Here is a 20,058-nt window from a genome sequence, read left to right as displayed (position 1 = left end):
TACAGTACAGAGAAGACACACTGGCCACTGTATGGACCATTGTATTTTTGTGTAATCACATTTGTTCATACTGTCTTCAGTGGGGCTCTCAGAGATCATGATTGGCTGGTGTGATGTCGCCCTGACAACGCTGCCAGAGCCTGGTGTTGATGCTTAGTGACACATTTGCATATTCAAATTTGGCTGTGAATGACCCATAAGCAAAATACCTAAATGATGTCATCATGTAATACACATGGAATGTTTGTGTGTTTGTGATTGTGTATGTACAGAAACAGCTTCTCTTCTTATTTTCAAACAGTTAACATAGAATGACAAAAGTGGGAGAATGTTTGAAATTTGAATTAAAATTATATCTTACACAAAAAAACTTTTAATCCTATTTGTACACATTACAAATACATCTCCTCAACTGCTGGATGAGACTAAATGACAAGGCTGGATTATTAGGAAAATATATGTTAGATAAATGTACTCGAGCTCAGTGACAAATTGCTGTTCTATTATGCTGTCTATGGCCGTTTGACAGGACTTATCAAGAGGTTACGTAATGTGGTATTAATTATTCTGTAATGGAAATTACTGATAATATCTGACGTCAAATTTTGGTGGTGTGAAAGCGGAAATCTCTGGGGGTTCATTTCGTGTAAACTTTGATGTGTGGGGATCTGACGCATCTGTCAGTGGAATTTTTTCACTTATTGCAGATTAACTTTAATGACTTCAGCTTAACAATAGCGCTTGGACTTTCTCCTACTGTGGCCTTTTTCCTTGACTGCACAGCCAGGCCACATTTGATGTCCCTTTCCTTCTTTCTTTCTCCTAATTTCCTTGCATGATTGCCCTGAAATAATTTGGTTTTCTGTCTATGCTCTTGTCCCTCCTGCAGCTCCTGAGCGCTGGCCTTTGACCTCTCCATGGTGGGTAGAAGCCGGGAAGAGGCAGCAGGGTTCTATGGGGCAAGACAGCAGAAGTGGTGACAGACGGACTGGGGTGTGAGGAGACTGTGGAATATCTGTCGCTGATTCCTGAGCCGGTTGACAAGGGCACAGTTACATAATTCATGTGCCCAAGTTTTCGGACATGGCTGGGTCTGTCCATGTAAACTCAGAGTAAGAACACATGCAGGGTAATTTATTGCTGTATATTTTTAACGTGAAGAACATGCAGCGACTTCTATACCGGACCAGGGACAGACTGTTGAATATATATTGTATAGCATGTATATGATTTAAGATACCACCACTAGGAGACCTGCTGACCATCTTTTTGTTGAAACATTAACATTTATAGCTTTGCGTTGGTGCTAACTGCTGCTTTTGCTACTCTTAGGGTATCCGCATTTTCAAATAATCATGTCTTAATCCTTAATAAAGACCTGGTGTAGGTGAACCGCTATGCCACCCTCGGTTAGTTAACTAACTATTTAGTTAAACCACCGTAAAACCTGGCCAAGGACCAGCTGCACACCTGCCACACTCAGTGGCCTCTGTGATGCCCACCATGGCCAGTGGGGCAACTGCCATGGACCCAACAAGTGAGGGTCCCACTTCTTTGCCCAACCCCCCACCGCTCGTTGATCCTCTTAGATGCTCTGACCAAGATCGAAACCCAGATTATGCCCAGGGCTCAGACCCAGACTCTGTCCTTGGACCTCCACCTGCCCCTCCACCTCCCCCACCGCCACCACCACCACCTCCCGAAGCCATGGGCGAGGCAGGACAACCTCATGCCTCACGGAAGAAGCGGAGGGTCCGTAGCTTCTACTGGAAGCCCATTCCAGAGGAGAAGGTCCGTGGCAAGCCCAACATATGGACAATGGCGGTCAGGCAGCAGCAGTACCAGATTGATGTGAGGACTGTGGAAGAGCTGTTTGGCCAGCAGGAGGAACAGCGAACCCAAGTGCCCAGTGGTATTCCCAGGTCCGGGAGATCTAGGAGCAACTTCAATGAGAGCAAAGATGAGGTGAGTCCATCCGGGAGTGACTTAATTAAAAGATATATGGCAGTCATATAGTAGCAAGACAACGGCAGTTGTGTGGTCATTTTTCTCCTGCAATGGTTGTCTTTGTACAGAGTGTGAATTGTAGTCATACCCTCATTTCTTGATAGCAGCTCTACACAGAGTCTCAGCCTTTCACACTGACGTGAGCCAACAAATATGTAGTTAGCAGAATACTTGATTTGATTTTATTAGCGCGGCGGCACGGTGGCGCAGCAGGTAGTGTCGCAGTCACACAGCTCCAGGGGCCTGGAGGTTGTGGGTTCGATTCCAGCTCCGGGTGACTGTCTGTGAGGAGTTGGTGTGTTCTCCCCGTGTCCGCGTGGGTTTCCTCCGGGTGCTCCGGTTTCCTCCCACAGTCCAAAAACACACGTTGCAGGTGGATTGGCGACTCGAAAGTGTCCGTAGGTGTGAGTGTGTGAGTGAATGTGTGTGTGTGTCTGTGTTGCCCTGTGAAGGACTGGCGTCCCCTCCAGGGTGTATTCCCGCCTTCCGCCCGATGATTCCAGGTAGGCTCTGGACCCCCCGCGACCCTAAAATTGGATAAGCGGTTACAGATAATGGATGGATTTTATTAGCTGAAAGCTTCCAAATCAATTTCCACAAGCAAAATTGCCACTTTGGGGACAGCAAAAATAGACCAAAAAAGATGTGTCAATTCCTGGCAGATACTTTATTAGGATAAGGACTGTAATATATACTAAAAACACAGACTATGTATTAGTCCAGATGTGTCATGTGTACAGATGCATGTATGAGGTATTTCCAGATTAGAGGTATTTCTTAGATTGAAATTTTTCTTTTATAGGTGAGCTAAGTCCTTCATGTTTAGCATAAATCTAATGTAATTTAGATTTGGTTTTAAAATAAATTTGTTATTTGGTGGTCCAATCAAAAATGAGGTACTTTCTCTCTAAATATTCATTTATTTATTTCTATATCAAGCTGTAGACCCAAATAACACATTTCTTAAACTTTTCAAGTCTGAGTTCGAGATTACTTGTCCATGATGGGAACATTTTGACACCGATTCTTAGCGGAAGTATTCCAAAGAGACTTTGGCACTCCAGAGAAATGTAGCAGGTCTGTTAGTGTTATTTCTGAGACATTGCAGTTATTCTGCTTCAACAGATTTGGGGTGCGCTCAGAAATATTAGTGTTGCTTTCCTTTATTTTTTGTGGTGATATCAGGAATCCTTTAATATACATTTAATAACCAACATTATGTCTGCTGGCTCAGATATATTCAAGACAGTAGGCACTTTCCCCACAGTTTAAAATCATAGAGGTAATTGTGGTAGTTATAGGGAGTAGTGAGTCCTGCCAATATATATATATATATATATATATATATATATATATATATATCTGTGTGTGTGTGTGTGTGTGTGTGTGTGTGTATAGACCTTTTTCCTACTTCAATTATTTACTTAACTATTTATAAGCCATTTCCTACACCGCTTTCATATCTCTACAACCTTTGCCATTTCAATGATCTCACTTGTTGTTTAAGGTGTTACTTACAGATATGCAACTTAGCACACATGATTTTAGCAATTATTCAAGATTAATTCACGTCACATTATGTAGCTGACATGTATTAATTTTTTGGTCTTACATGTGACTCCGGTTGAGCTGCTAGTGATCAGTGAGGGGTGAAAATGGAGGGGCTAAACCCACTTCTCTAAAACAAACATTCCTCTCTGCACCAGACCCGCACAAAGCTGCAGCTTGCATTTTGTTGAGTGGCCAAAATTTATATGAGAAATCATATACAACCAAATATACATTAATTTTATATGTTGAAAAATGTTATAGAATTGCTTATATGTGATACATTTCTGTCCATTATTGAACAAATGCATAGTTTGAATGAAGATATTTTTAACCATTTAGACGTATTACTATCATTACTACAGTAAAAAGGTGTTTGGTTACTCTGACTGTGAGAAGCAATAAATGCAACAGGCTTATGAGCCTGAACTTCAAAAAACATAACTGCAGATTACGTTGAAATTTCTGAAAATTAATTAATTTGAACAAATCTTTTAAATGAAACAGATCTCTCAGATCTTTTGCCTGGTGCTGTATTCATCACAGATAAACAGACTTATCCCAGAGCCACAGATTTGACGTATGCACATATATCTGTGTGTTTATCCAAACACACACTCATCAGCCAGCTCTGGGGCGACCTGTTGTGTTTTTGCCTGTCATGGTTTCTGTGGTTGTTATAGCACCCACAGGTTTATTTAGCTTAGAGATCACATGGGACTGAGTGTATTGCTCAGATCTAAGTTCTAGTGCTATTGTTCACGTGAGCACACGTGTGGACACAGCTGCAATTCCACACGCCGCCACACCAGGTCATGTGAGACGCTGGTTATGTCAGCAGTGCAGCTCACATAGTCCTGAGTCATTCAGGTGTGTGTGTGTCAGCAGAGGCCAAACCCAGCCTCATGTCTGATAATGATTTTCTATGTCAGAGAGGGAGTTGAGTCATCACTTGATCTTTCACTGTTTTAACCCATGTGTCGATAACACTTTGACAGCGTCCCCTAGCAGTGATAAATGAAAAGTGATATTTAACTGGCTGTGTAGTATACAGATTAGGGTACTTGGGATGTATATGTATGATTAAAAGTAATTTTTTGTCAGAAATATTGTAATGGGGCTATATCTCCTTTTTACAGAATATTGACTATTCAGATATTTATATAATATAAAATTTCTAAATCAAATCCTGAAAACCTAATCTTACCCTTCACTAATGAGAATGTAAAATGTAGACTTTGTAATTTAACTAAATTATTCTCTCTTTTCAGATCAGCATCTTGGATTCTAAGAGAGGGATGAACGTGGGGATTTTTCTCAAACAGTTTAAGAAGTAAGTAACTAGAGAGAGAGAGAGAGAGAGAGAGAGGGAGAGAGAGTCAAGAAACAATGTAGGAAACTGTACATAATATTAAACTGTACATATAAATTCAGTTAAACTCCAGACTTCATCCGAATTTAAAAACAGAATACTTTTATAAAACATAGCTTCTGAATTTAGTAATTTGGGGGGAAAAACTGAGAATTAGGTTGGCAAAAATGTTATTTAAAATTTCTGGTGTGAGAGTTGTGTAATAACAAGTTAACCCTTACAAAAATCACGGTTGACAAAAAACTACTGTTACTAGGACTCCGTCTTGTTCAAGTACAGCTTTTTAATGGCAAGCTATTCATGAGTTTTTGGTTAAATGAATGCTATTTCCAGCATATGCTGTTTTGAACAATGCATATTTTTAACTTGTATGCTGTGACAAACCAGAACAAGATCAGAATGAACTTGGAGAAATCGGCTTACACAGGTGGTTCATGTTAGTTTATGCTGGTCTCGTGCTGTTTTTTACCCTAATATTATCTATGTTTTGATTGGTTATTTGGTGTCACAGACTAGCTTTGTGTCTGATTTTCAAACAAATTTCCCATGATTTTCAGGAAGATTTATGTTAGATAAGACAATGATAATATAGTTTAATGTAAGAATCAAGCAGCTGTAAATGCAAATAACATATTGAGTAAAGCCACCCCCGCACAGGCAGGTAATTCCGAACAGTGTTGAAGATATTATCACATATTTGCATTTTTATGCACTGAATTTTCATGTCCACTCATTCAAGTATTTTTTTTATACCACTCCAATAGCCCATCTGGCACATTAGCTGACTTATTTACTTCTCATTACAGTCCTCTGTCAATAACTCGTTGCTCTGTCATTAAAGGTTAAGGCTAAATAGTTAAGCCCCTCTAATTATGTAGTAGTGTTGCACTGCAATTAATACAAGCCTTTTACACAATCCTATGATACGAGGGGGCAGATTTTAAGCAGGCTTTAGGAGGTGTGTGAAATGGAATTTCCTTACAACGCATTAATCTAGACGTTAATAGGGATAAAATTCATAGGGGGTATTTTACCCATGATAAGTTCCTATAATTTATTCACCTACAATATATGAATCCCTTACAGTCTCTTATTAGGTCTGTATTTTAATTTCTGTTCTATTTTAATGTGATGAATGGAGAAATTTAAGCTCATATTATAGCAAGCTATAAATATAATGCTAGCACAAACAGCTGCCATGTCTATATTAGCCAGATAGCTAACATGGTATATTCCATCCATCCATCCATTATCTGTAACTGCTTATCCAATTTAGGGCCTACCTGGAATCATCGGGCGCAAGGCGGGAATACACCCTGGAGGGGACGGCAGTCCTTCACAGGGCAACACAGACACACACACATTCACTCACACACTCACACCTACGGACACTTTCGAGTCGCCAATCCACCTGCAACATGTGTTTTTGGACTGTGGGAGGAAACCGGAGCACCCGGAGGAAACCCACGCGGACACTGGGAGAACACACCAACTCCTCACAGACAGTCACCCGGAGCGGGAATCGAACCCACAACCTCCAGGTCCCTGGAGCTGTGTGACACTACCTGCTGCGCCACCATGCCGCCCCATGGTATATTCCAAGAAATCTTTTTTCTTTTTTATGACGTGTCAAGTAAATTCATTTAGATCCAGATATTTTTTTAAACCAAGTTTTTTTATCTGCTTTGTGGCCTAACATCCACACAACTTCCATTGTCACTGTTCTCATGTGGATGGGGAAAACACAGCTGTTCAGAAACTCTGGCGTTTCACTTGCCTGTCTCTGAGTGAAATTCCTCACGCCCTATATAGTGAGTTATATCATTAAACTTCAATGTGTATATTCAGATAGCACTTGATTCCCACATATGAATAAACATAAATGATGTTGTATTAGAAATATATAATGCACTATTAAGATCTATTCATTCATTCATTATCTGTAACCGCTTATCCAGTTCAGGGTCTCGGTGGGGCGCAAAGCAGGAATACACCCTGGAGGGGGCGCCAGTCCTTCACAGGGCAACACACACATTCACTCACACCTAAGGACACTTTGAGTCGCCAATCCACCTACCAATGTGTGCCGCCCTCCTGTTAAGATCTAAATTCAGTAATTTCGTGACCTTTGTAGTAGGGAGTATAGCGTAATTTGGGACTAAACCTCTGTGTTTTTCTTATGCTTCATGGTGTTTTGATATCTCTCTTTAAGAGATACTATGGCCTCCTACTGGACTGTTTTCGTATTTGTCTCAACAGGGATCATTTAAAAAAAACGGAGGGAGGAAAATCTCTTAAAAATATCCGGATACATATGGTTAAAAATGTATTTTATGAAGTGATCACATTGTACGCTATGTAGGTTTTAATTAGTTACTTAAATTTTATTCAACCAAAAGATGTGCATTGAACCATTAACTATTAGATAAACATTCATTTTGTGCACCCTTTAGCACATACTAGCTTCGCTCATTACTGTGTGTCTCAAGGTTGATTACCTGTATTGCTTTAGCTTAAAAAAAAATTTTCTGCAAATTACCAAACAGAACTCTGTCCTCAGGTCTAATGACACCATAGTGGAAGATATACGGCTTGGCAGCAGTAAACAGTATGGAGCAGAACAACTTAAAGAGCTGCTGAAATTGCTGCCAGAAGCAGAAGAGGTGAGACGACCTCCAAATCTTGTACAGTATATAGATGTGCCATAGAGCTGGATTATATATCAATTTTATTCATTATATTAGCACAATAATGTATTCATATACAAATAAGCCACTAATGAATCATTATGTGCTACCTTGAAATTCCCGACTAAACAGATGATTTCTGTGAGTTCAGATCAGTGCATTTATGTCATACAACAAATGTCAGAAATATGCTAAATATGTTGCAAAAGGTATATATTTCACAATATAATCACAATATGGTATACTTTTCATAGAATTAAAACATGTATTCAAACATTTTTGAAACTAATTCAGCGTCATAGAGATGCATTATGATACATGAACTCACCCACAGTGAAGTATGATGGAGTGAGCATTGTGATATGGGCTGTTTCTCTTCTACCTTCACTAGAGAGACATGAATAGGACAAATTTTTAGGATATTAGAAATATTAAAATAATTTGTTTGTCTTATTTGGGTGCATTTAAATAAATGTAGAACTTGAAATTTACTAAATAATAAAGACAAACTTTTCTGAAAACTTTTTCCCCTGACTGTGATCTGCTTAGAGATGTGTTATGGACCACAAAGTTCATAGTCTGAAATTTTTTCGTGCAAATTGAAAGTTGCAAGAGACCTACAAGTAAATATTCACTGCAGGTGTGTTCTTTTTAAAGTATAAATGAGTTTATGATTTGTTTCCTTTTCTCAATTAAACCATAGATTAAGAAACTGAGGGAATATAAAGGAGACCCTTCAAAGCTGACCCTGGTAGATTCTTTCATGTTCCTGCTGATCCAGGTACCACGGTAAGTTTGATTCAGTTAGCACGGTAAATTCAAATGGAACAAACTCAGGGAGCAAGAAATCCTTCTCAGAGTACATTTCAACTGCCCTGACATTTCTGAGGCTTGTTTCAGATTATTAGAGGAGCAGAATAAAATCATGGAGAGGATTTTGGTTATTATTTTTACTATTGCCACCTCTGAATAAAACACAGTGCACAATTTTAAAATATTCAGAAACAGTCGTTTCTGCAAAACCTTCCATCTGAAGTTCAGCTTGTGCTTCAAGAAGTTTTAGGAGATGACAATAGGGCCCATATTTTATTTAATAATTAATTCGGCAGTAGACACACCTGTCCAGACACACTTTCTTATCACTAAACTACTTTTAGGTACACCCAACACCCACAGTGTGTTGAATAATGTACACACAATTTTTGCTTGGGAACAGCCTCACACTTGCTTGTTGCTCAGTGCCAGTGCAAAGCCATGTGAGGTGATTAAGAACTAATCATTTTAAAAGATGTTACGGATGGAATGTATATAAATATGTCCTCATTTGTCATTTTTATCAGATGCAAGAGTTTTATCCTCATAGAACTGGCTTGTTACTTACTCACTCATACTCATATTTGCGAACTGCTCCACAAGGGGGAGTAATTTATATCAAACACATTGTATGTAATTGTTTGCTAACATGTGTCCATTACAGTTTTGAGGTGAGGATTGAGGCCATGGTGCTACAGGAAGAGTTTGCCCCATCATGTGCAGTGATGAGTCGAGAAATTAACATCGTACGTTTGGCTACTGATGGTGAGGAGAACTGAACATACACACACACACACTCAGCTGACCCACATCTAAAAGTGTAACAGGATACACTCCAGTAGTGCATGTACCAGTGACATCTCAGAGGGAATGGAAAGACTTCTGGATATATTACAGTCCAGGAGGTGTGAGTGAATGGAGATGAAAGGAGGCAAGCACCTCTTTGCTGCACCAATATTGTTTGATCCAACTTGAAAATCATTGAAGAAATATTGACTACAATAACACAGATTAAACATGGACCCACCACGACCCTGAACTAGATAAGCGGTTACAAACAATGAATGAATGAATTGCAAATCATTTTTGTTCTAATGAAAATTAGTTAAAATAAGAAGAATAAAGCTAATCAGCAAAAGCTGTTTATGAATAAATGAAGGATGGTATTTGAATTTTGCCCCGTCTTGTGTATTTCTAAATCTGTGTGTTACTAAGAGCATTTAGATTCATTTTTTTATTCCCAAATTATATGAAATTGGCTGGCAGTACAGAAAGCCGACAAAATGATACACAGCACAATATTTTTGGATGCTTTTCAAAATGGTTTCTGACAGACAAATGCAGAAGGACTGTGAATTTACTTTCCACATATAAACTTGCACACTGTGATACATCATCCCTCCAGTCTCAGCGAATTTGAGGCTTAACGAGTGGCCCAATAAATAACATGGTGAATTTTCCGCAAGGCTCAGTATTTTGCTGAGTCAATCCCTTTAGCACTATGCTGAGCTGTATAGCCTTGTCTCAGAAATCCATGCCTCATGACCTTCCAATATGCTACCAAATTAAAACATCACTTTAACATTACTTTTAGCTTCTGAGGAGTGATACTGTTACATCAAGTTTATTTTACAAATCCAGTTCGGCTTCTTATATTTTTCTCAACAATCAGCTCAACACCATGGCTTTAGAATATAACTAAAACCAAAGTGCTATTCATCTGAAAATGATTCAGTTAAAGATTTTTGCACTGATCTGTGTGTGATATTGTGTGCTGTGGCTTGTAATCAAAGTGGAAGTTGTGTTCGTAAGCCATCTTGTTATGAGGAAACACAAGGGAGACACATTGCCCCCTAGACTTCCTGTTCTGTACTGCAATATTCAGTATGATGTGAACACATCATCATCATCATCATTTTCTTCTCCGCTTCTCCATTTCAGGGTCGCGGTTGATGTGAACACATGATTAACAAATTTATTATTTGTATTTTTCAGCTATTTGGTGTAGTTGGTATATTTTGTAATGTAATGTAATGTAATAATGACATTCTTTCTAAAATGGCCTCAACAGTGGTTTTACAATTAATTGAACCATATTTACTCCCCCAGCAAAAATTTGTTTAAAAGACTATTTGCCCAGTGGTCTCAGCCATCTAAATGTTTATATTTTGTTGACAATTAAATGTTAAAACACATTTACAAAAATAGTCATCCCTCTACTTCTGAAATTTAGTGAATTTTGGAAAATGGAAAAAAAAAAGATGTCTGTCTTAAATTTGGACCAAATTCAAAATCTATTTTTGGGCTAAATAAAGGCCATGCAGGACTGACCAGATTTAGACACTGTTCATTCAGTTAGTCTGAATTAATTACCAATGTTGTATTTTCAGAAAAATACATTAAAACTTTAATAACAGTATTATTTAAGTTAAATTAAACACTGACCATTTGATGGTTGACTTGTGGATTAATCCTTCCAGTCCCTAATAGTAGCATAAAGATTCAAAGTGGTCACAGTGTTGTATAACAGGACAGATTCTCTTTACTGATTGGTTTTCTATTGACATTCTGACAGAGCTAATGACGTGTGAAGAGCTCCATGCCATACTTCACTTGGTGCTCCAAGCTGGAAACATCATGAACGCTGTAAGAGCCTTCTCTCTCACACTTATTCTTCATTTACTCTCTCATTTCTCTCTTTCCTGCTCTGTTTGTTTATTTTTGCTTCTCATTTCACTCTTTCTTTTCTCTTCCATAACTTCCCTTTCCACTCAGCCCATCTTTCCATTCCCTGCACTATTCCTCATTCCTCTGCTCCTAATCCATCTCTGTGGCACCAGACAGCTTTAATGGCTAAGGAGAGTTAATGGCTTTTAAAGCAGTGGTGAGACGCTGACAGATGTGCGATTTCTGCAGGGCGGTTATGCTGGGAATGCAGTGGGCTTCAAACTATCCTCACTGCTCTCTCTAGCCGACACCAAGGCCAACAAACCTGGAATGAATCTGCTCCACTTTGTGGCACTGGTGAGTTCATATTTTGCTATTTGCACTGGACATGGATTTACATTGTGGTTTTGTTTAAGCTCTATATCTGTATAATCTGTGAAATAGCTAGCTAGTAGCATAGCTAGTATAGCTACTTACAATCTGTATGTAATTCTTAAGTGTGAAGTGACACACTTCCCCAACTGCTGGGATGATCTGGGGAGCCGCTGAAGATGAGAGTCAGTCATCTCTAGTACTGATACGAGGAACACATTTCAGTTCAGTGATATGTGCAAGACATCCTGCAGCCATAAGCGTAGCCTTCAACTGGCTTTTTTTTTTAATCAGGATAATGCTAATGCATCTATAACAAGGAATTTCAGACTACCACACTTTCTTGGCCTACTTGGTCACCAGATTTATCACCAATCAAGCATTTATGAAATTAGTTGGAATGCCAATGAGTGAGCCAATGTGTGTTTGCAGCTAGCGAGACAATCTGCAGAATAAAGTTCCATTCTCATTCCTAAGGCAATTAATTTTTGGTGATTTGTTCATGTTTGAATTTACATTAACAGGCCCCACAGGGGACTATAGCCTCCTTTCAGTTAAACAGTTTTCCCCAATAAACATGTGCTTTCTACACTGTAATCACTTACATAAATCAACATTTCATTTAGTTATAACAACTCCTTTTTTGCATTATTTTTTATCAGTGGATGTATTTACCCTCTACATTTAAATTCTTAATCTTTTGGGCTGTCCAGCAACAGAGCCCATGCTTGGACTTGCCAAGTATCTCCAGCAGAGATGGTGGACCCTACTAAATTTATGCTTACTCATTTTAGCTTTAAAAAGCTCACTTCCATATTGGATCATTGCAGTACAAAGCCATTAGAATAGGGAATATTGCTGTCCAAAATTAAATTTGCCTAGACTGGTCACTTTGTAATGGTGGGTAGCTAGAGTTCACAGTAGAAGTATGATTGTATGTGACATAATATCAATTAAATACACCTGACGAATCTTGTTAATTCTTAACTGAATTGCAGGAAGCACAAAAGAAGGATGAGAATCTTCTGAAGTTTCCTGAGAAACTAACGCATGTGCAGAGTGCTGCCAGGTAACGCATAATGACATCACACTTAAAACTTATAAATGTATACATTACTTGTATAGCTGTGATGCTAGTGGATTTGACTCACATGTCATGCGAAATGCACAGTTAGAGCAAATGATCGTCTGTGTCCACAATGCAGCCACTTTGTTATAATTCAGTTTAGTTCCCTTTCAAGTCTTTCAGTGGAAAGCAGCGTCACTGTAACCTCACACCATAAAGTCCTCTCTATATCACAGCTTTCTGTGCTTGACCTTTACTGCATTGTCATGTTGTTCAGCTTTCAACAGGAGAACTAACAGTGTTTCGAGATTCCCCAATGTACACTCTCTCTTCATACTGTTTGTTCAAAACACTCTCTTTTCTCTTTGTCCTCTCCCTCTCCCTCCCTCTGTTCTTCATATATTCTTTTTTTCTTTCTTTCTTTCCTTTTTACAATCTTATTCCTATAGGATCTCAGTGGAAAACATTGAGGCTGAGTTCTCCTCTCTTTATGTGAGAACACGGTCTCTAGAGGAGAAGATTCAGAGTGATGCGCATCTGCGTGTGCAGCTGGATCCATTTCTACAGGTCAGCTTCCTGTCAAATACTATAACCTTTCAACAGTGAACAACAAAAGGAATTATCAATATTATTTAAACATATATAACATTTAAAACAGTAATCCTTGTGTTAGACTGTATTTGTCTACAAGAAAACTCATTGAGTCATTCATATTAAATAAATATTGGGGGCTTGTAGTGATTAGAATGTTAATGCTGTGTAGGGCTGTCACAGTATGTATATTTACTGAATTATTGTACAATATATGGATATTACCTCGATAATTTTTGGTGATCTATGTTTTACCTTTGTATTTACTGGTGGGTTTGTTTACAAATGAACATCACCAATTGTGCACCACTCCATTGTATCTATTCCATTCTCTGGGTTTCTCTGGTCTACCATATATTGATAAAAAAAATGGCTATTGTGTCAGGCCTGTGCCAATTAACAGATTGCAGATAATTAATAAGACGTCAGCTCTACATAACAAAGAAGAATAATTAGATGTGTACAAAATAATTAGCAGGCTGTTCAAGGCTCTAAAATGACTAAGAAAGTGGTACAGCATTAGGAATTAACTAAAAGTAATCATATGCCAAACTGAATCATTACAGAATAGTATTTATTAACATATGTCAGACTATTCCTCTCTGTCTTTCAGAGTTCCACACAGACTCTACAGGACCTGAAACGACGCAGGCTGGACCTGCGCAAGGAGGGCAATGCCCTAATAGATTTCTTCTGTGAAGATAAAGAAACTTTTAAACTCGACGAGTGCTTCAGGATCTTCCAGGACTTCTGTCTCAAATTCAAGAAAGCCGTGAAGGTACCAAGAAAACCTGGCAATAATCCTCATTGCAATTCAGATCTTCTTTACGTTTCACTGATTTGCTTTGGTATTTTTGACCTTGTGCTCAATCTAAATTAGTGACAGGCATTGTTCCTCATTTTTAAATATATTTAGCCATCTGCAGAATAAAAGTTCTGCATGAAGTGAATGCCATGCTCTTAAACTGAATTACTTTGTCTTTATCCTCTCTGTCCTTCTGTTAGGATAATCTGGATAGAGATTTGAAGGAGGCTGCCAGGCAGCGGCGCCTACGTGAATTGGAAGAAAGACGTTTTGCCTGGGCTGCCACCAATGGGGGGCAAGGCAGCAGTGGAGGTTTTGGTCGCAGCAGCAGCGAGAATGATGTGGACATCCTCACCAAAGATGGTCTTCTGGACTTCTTACTGCAGCCCCGACCTCAAAGCCCCCTGGAACGCTCTGCAAGTGCCCGCCGTTATCGCAATGCAATCACTGATCGCAACCTCCGTGGCTACCTGGAGCTGTTTTCTGGGTCTACCACAGCTGACAGCACTAAATTCAGCAGCCTTCCACGCTCTGGTCGCCTTCACCAGAGAAAGACAGTGCCCTGGCTTTCCTCACAGGATGACAATCGAGAACTGGGAGCTCAAAATCTGCTCCATCATGAGAAGCTGGCAACTTCTCCAAAGGCAGAAACTGAGCCAATCAGTCCCTTGGCTAGATACTCAATGTCAAGTTACACCATGGAAAACGATGCCTACAACAATAATACTTACTCCTCCATGTCTGAAGGCATAATTCCATCTCGATTAAATCACAGGAACGTGTTTCAAAAGTCGCAATGTCAAGCTGTTGGATCAATGAATGTTAGTGTAGAAAGACACACACTCGTGCCTGGGCTTCAGCCTTTTGAGATGACAAATCCTAACAACAACAGCAGTTACATGCCTCTGGAACACCAGGGAGATATTGTGACAGACCTAGAGGTAGAACTTACTAAATCACTTGTCCTGGATACCCCTCCGTCCAGTAAGAGTTCTGAGGAGGTTCCACAGTCAGATGTATTACATGAGATTAAAATAACTTCTCCTCAGAGAGAAGAGGAGGAAGACATCAGCACTGTCTCTTCAACCACATGTGACACCCCTTTACCTCTTGATCCTTCAATGTCTAACAAGAAGTGTACCCCTTACGTTGTTGACTGCACTGAAACAGATTGCTCTGTCATGTTAGACTGCTCAGAACTAGAGAGTTCCCCTATATATAAAGAAGGATCTCGACCTGATGCAAAACAGCAGGACAGCAACTTCCGTAGCCATCTTAGAGATCCTAGTTCCCTTTCCTCCAATTTTGAGTCCTTGTCCACCAATGATCCATCTCTGTCCACATCAGCTGATGAGCCCCTTGCAAGGAGGGCAGGTGAAGAGCGCTCGGAATCTGTCACTCCATCTGTCACCACTGATGAGGCAGATACTGACAGCTGTGATACTGCAGAAGGAAGGAAAGTGGGGGAGAAAGCTGTGCAGACCTCTGCTTCCAAAACAGTTCAGTCAAAGACCAAGCCTCTGTCTAAATCTGCAGGCACTCGCATGAGCCGACCTGCAAGAACACTCACAGCAACTGAAACCCAGAACTTGCGCAAGGTGGTGCCTATCACTAAACTTAGTCGATCTGTCAGCAATGTTAAAAGGTCTGAGAAAGCTTTAGGGCATGAGATCATAGAAGCAAGGCGCCCACTGCGTGATCAGAGCACACCTGTGAGAAGAAGCGAAAGACAAGGTAGACCTGCTCGCCATTCAAGCCTTCCTCCAGAGCAGTTTAAGGCACCAAGAGGAACAACCCCAAGTGCTGTAGGCTCTCGCTGGGCAAGAGACCTCACACCACACAAGCCTTCCTTCAAGAAGCCAAATGCCAAACCGATCCGCAACATACCAAAACCTCCACCAGAGGAGAAGATGTGTCGCTCCACCATGAGAGCCTTGGCCCAAGCTCAAGCTGTAGTTCAGGCAGTTTCAGATGAGAGCACTCTGCAAATGCCAACCCAGTCCTCAAAGTTTCCCATGCCAAGCTTTGCTCGCAACACTGTCGCTTCCACCTCAAGAACCAAAAAGGACTTACCCATACAGCCTACTCCAGGAACTCCATCAAAGAGCTCTACCTTGACTAGAAGTGGTCCACCGAAGGTACCACCTACTGGAAAAGCAGAATCCGTATGTAGTGGACACTCAACCCGAGGTGAGGACAAACCAGCAGGATCTTTGCGTAGGGTTCAAAGTGTCAGAACACCCAGTCGAAGCACTCAGCGCAGTGACACTCCCCCACCACAAATTGGACGCAAAGGTAGCAATTTCTCTGAGAAATCTTTTCCAATCTCCAGCAGGACACCCAAGCCCATGTGGAAGTAGAACGCATAAGAGGTCAGGACGGAAGAAAGTGCAATCCCTCCACAGTAAACTTTCAGTTTCCTCCACATTAGCCTCTTGTATTGTTTGAATGTATCTAAAGCCTTTTACATGTAGCTGAAATTCTACGTACTGAGCTAGTGTTTCTGAAATGATACTAGCTTCTGTCAACATTTGACAACACATTTTATTAGTAGCACTTCATCCATATAAGGATGTTTTTGATGGCCTTTTCTGACACTTCTTTCCATTTGTCAAATGTACCATCTTCATACACTCCAATCTTGCATCGGAATATTTTTTTTTTTCAACACAAATTCTTAGTTGTCATTTTTGCCTGATTCCTTATATCTCCATATGTCCAGAGAAATGTAATAAATATGATGACTAGTTTTGTAGATCTCACACCCCATGCAAAATGTACATGAAGATTGTATAGTATCTCACAGGCTCATTAAAAATATCACTCAAAGAAGACTAACTTTTTCTAGGTTTAGGTTTTTCAAAATTTAGGCATAATTCAATCCTTGAGATGTAATCAAAATCATCCAGTTGTGGTGTCAAATGTTTTATTGGAAGAGAATCCTGACCTGAATTATTTACAGTGGTGCTGATAGGAACCCTGAGTTACAGTGTCTGCAATACTAATATAGTCATCTTACTTACTATTCACAACAATCAGTGATGGGATACAAATGTATTGTTGAGATTGATCAAATAGTGGCTACTGTATTAAAATAAGTATAACCCTCCACTGTCAGCAAACAACTCAACTTTATGTGAGTAAAATGTGTAGCCGTTTGATGCTGTTAATGACAAAAAAAGAGACAAAACAGAAGAAAGCCTAAACTTGACATCTGAGATAATGTGTAAGGTTTTATGGACTGATGAGCCTAAACTTGTTATGTGGAATTACCTGGATTCTGACAAGAAAATGCAGCTAGTTTAAAGACTTAACTTTAGAGGTGTGGAGAAAAATCTCTGTATTTTAAGGAACATCTGAAAGTAAATCTGCCACAAAGGCAAATGCTAAACCGTAAATAAAGGAAAAGAAAAGTAATGTTTATTTAGTTTTTGAGACCTGACCTTAGACTATAAGTCAGGGGATCTTAAACGTTTTGACAGTGCAGCCTCTTTTCCAAGTGAAAAATTTTCACCACCCTCTAACTTGTGGGAAGTGTTAAAATCAGATATTGCAGGTACGCTGCAGCTGTGAGTACACTGATCAGCAACTTACAAAATTACATTTTCATGTTATATGAATTAAAATGATGTGACAGAAAAAACTAAGGAAAGTATGATGTGACATATCTATGGTTCATCTGCCCATATGAGAAACATGTCCAAATATTGAGGAATGAAGATTGGTTGTTGCATCAAACAAGCACCTTCATCCACTGCCAATTACCAAGGGCTGCACAATGGTTCGCATTTGTATCTGTTTGTAGAACCACATTTGCGGCCCCCCTGAGACCACACTGACACCCACAAGAGGGACAGGATTCGCTGAGCCCCTGCATTAGAGAGAGTAATTATGTCAGACATCTGGTTCCTAGCACCACCATAGTAAAGTATATTCTGTCAGCCTCAGATAAGTACAGCATTTCACATCATTGATTCCTGAAAGATTTTGAAGATTGAATTATGCCGAAATGGTGAAAAATCTATGGAATTTTTTTAGATGTTTCTTGTGCATGACAAAAGAATACGGCAAATACTCAGATGTTTCTAAAAGTAGATGAAGATGCCTCTGAATGTTGTCCATGTTCATATTAGTGTTGCTGATGCAATCAAAATGAAGGAGTTTAAATGTTCAGTGATCATTTCAGTTATTTTTCTGGACCGAGCCGATCCAACCGCTGCTGAATTGCTTTGAGAACATTGTTTGAACTTGCCTTTTAATTCAGGGTCTGAGCTGCTGTACAAGGCTGTTTTGCTGCTGTAACTGTTGTATTTCTTTCTCTCTCTCTCTCTCTCTCTCTCTCTCTCTCTCTCTCTTTGTGTGAATATATTGCTAAAATATTTGCAAAGCCATATTTTAAATCAGGAGTGGCAAAACCTGGTGCTGGAAGGTTGAACAAACTCACCTTGGGTTGACTACACTATTAATATTGTAGGATGTTCTTACAACTATATATTTTACGGTGATCATATAAAGAGATGTCAATGATAAAATTATACATACACAATATGGTCAAATATTTGTAGACAGCTGTTTGACTACTGTCCACACTTTGCTGCAGTAACAGATTCAAATTTTCTGGGAAGCACTATAGTAGATTTTGGGACATTCTGTTTAACTATAAAATTCTTAATGAGGTCAGGTATTAAGGTTGGATTATTTCTGATAAGTTCCAAATCACAAATTGATATGTTTCAGCTTCACAAACCAAGTCGAGTGGGCCTTTATCCTATTGATTACAAACTGAATATCTGTGTGTACAGTGGGGACACTTACAGCAGCAGAATTCACTCTTGCAAAGGGGGTCTACAAACATTTGGACGTATAGTGCATAATATAAAAGAATGACCTTTTACTGGAAATTTATTTGAGATTATAAATCCTGTAAAAAAATATATATAAATAAATAAATACAGCAGACACATCCCAGTGACAAGTATCAAAGCTTTTACACATTTTCCAAATGAAATATGTTTGATTTATTAGAAATATTCCATCCTAGTATTAGCAACATTTTTTCATTTCTACCTCTAGAATCACCTTTCGCCACCTCTGATTCACATTTTAGTGGTTCCTTCTCTCAAGTGAATCATGGGCTTTTTTCCAGTTTTGCAGTTGTACCTCAGTGGCACTCATGTTTTGTTTTTTTTAATTTCTCAGTCGGAATATCTCCTGTATTTATGTCTGTGTGTTGCTCCAATGTTCGGTTGACATGCTTTAGATAAACGTCCATGGCAACATGGAGAGGACTGGCACAATGGAATACTTTCTCCAGCTCTAGTTAGGTCGCCTTGCTGGGCCCAGATGACTCTCTTGTGTGTTATTTTTTTTTTTTTTGGTCCAGTTAAATATTTTGGCACGATATCTGCGTCATTGTGTTTTCCCTTTTTACTGTTCTTGCTAGACTTTTCTATTTTTTGAATGCTGTGTCTGATTTTATTTCCCTTCTTGTATTTGTGTAACTACAATTAATATAAGCTAATCAATTAAAACAATAGAGTCCAGTACCTGTGCAAATGGTTGCTATCTTTTTCTGTATTCAATGTAGAGCATGAGAAATATCAGAGTGAGAAAACCTTCCGTCTAGTGTAGCTAAAGTTTTGACTGTCTCATTTTGTTACCTGAGGTCCAGTCACAGCATGTACAACATTATTCCATGACAAGAATGACATCACACAGCATACAATTTTTCAAATTTGGCTCTTCAAAAGCTGCCAAACTAATTGACAAATCTAGGCTAACAGCATATGCTAAAACTGGGTGTCTTCAAATTGCTCTGAAATGTAGACAGTGAAATCTGCTCATTTTATGAATGGAACTGCATGACAAATATGGGTTCATTTGTCTTGCTTAATTAACCTCTCTACACATTTAGTTCTGTGGCCATTTGGTAAGTATATGACTAAGATTCATATCTGAGTACCTCTGATATAAAGAATAGACATGGCACCTCTACACTAAATCTACTTATTGAAGAAATTCATGTTATTTGTCAGCTGCATTAGCCTAGTTTTAATTCATAATTACACATGGTGAACTGGAGATAAGATATTTGAATGGGCACTTCAGGACATGTTTAAAAAATGGCAGC

At 39.2% G+C, this 20,058-nt stretch overlaps 1 protein-coding gene across 1 annotated transcript; it reads left to right on the top strand.

Annotated features, from left to right (window-relative positions):
• The first annotated feature begins 1,503 nt into the window (after window positions 1-1,503).
• Window positions 1,504-19,441, top strand: fhdc1 (FH2 domain containing 1). Its single transcript, XM_066659714.1, has 11 exons — window positions 1,504-1,965; window positions 4,827-4,888; window positions 7,488-7,590; window positions 8,318-8,403; window positions 9,092-9,192; window positions 11,003-11,073; window positions 11,344-11,451; window positions 12,465-12,535; window positions 12,982-13,099; window positions 13,737-13,901; window positions 14,129-19,441. Exons 1-11 carry the CDS (start codon window positions 1,504-1,506, stop codon window positions 16,286-16,288), a joined length of 3,507 nt encoding a protein of 1,168 aa, XP_066515811.1. The 3' UTR covers window positions 16,289-19,441.
• The last annotated feature ends 617 nt before the right edge of the window (window positions 19,442-20,058 follow it).

This window comes from Hoplias malabaricus, chromosome 2, assembly GCF_029633855.1.
Source record: "Hoplias malabaricus isolate fHopMal1 chromosome 2, fHopMal1.hap1, whole genome shotgun sequence".
Classification (NCBI taxonomy): domain Eukaryota; kingdom Metazoa; phylum Chordata; class Actinopteri; order Characiformes; family Erythrinidae; genus Hoplias; species Hoplias malabaricus.
Note: the sequence above shows the minus strand (reverse complement) of the source record. Positions and strands in the feature narration are given on the sequence as shown.

What these genes read in the sequence shown, in the direction of transcription:
- fhdc1 (XM_066659714.1), top strand. Translation starts at nt 1,504, where the DNA reads ATGGCCAGTGGGGCAACTGCCATGGACCCAACAAGTGAGGGTCCCACT. An exon ending in AGCTGGATCCATTTCTACAG is followed by an intron (nt 13,100 to 13,736) that starts GTCAGCTTCCTG and finishes TCTGTCTTTCAG; the next exon opens with AGTTCCACACAGACTCTACA. An exon ending in AATTCAAGAAAGCCGTGAAG is followed by an intron (nt 13,902 to 14,128) that starts GTACCAAGAAAA and finishes TCCTTCTGTTAG; the next exon opens with GATAATCTGGATAGAGATTT.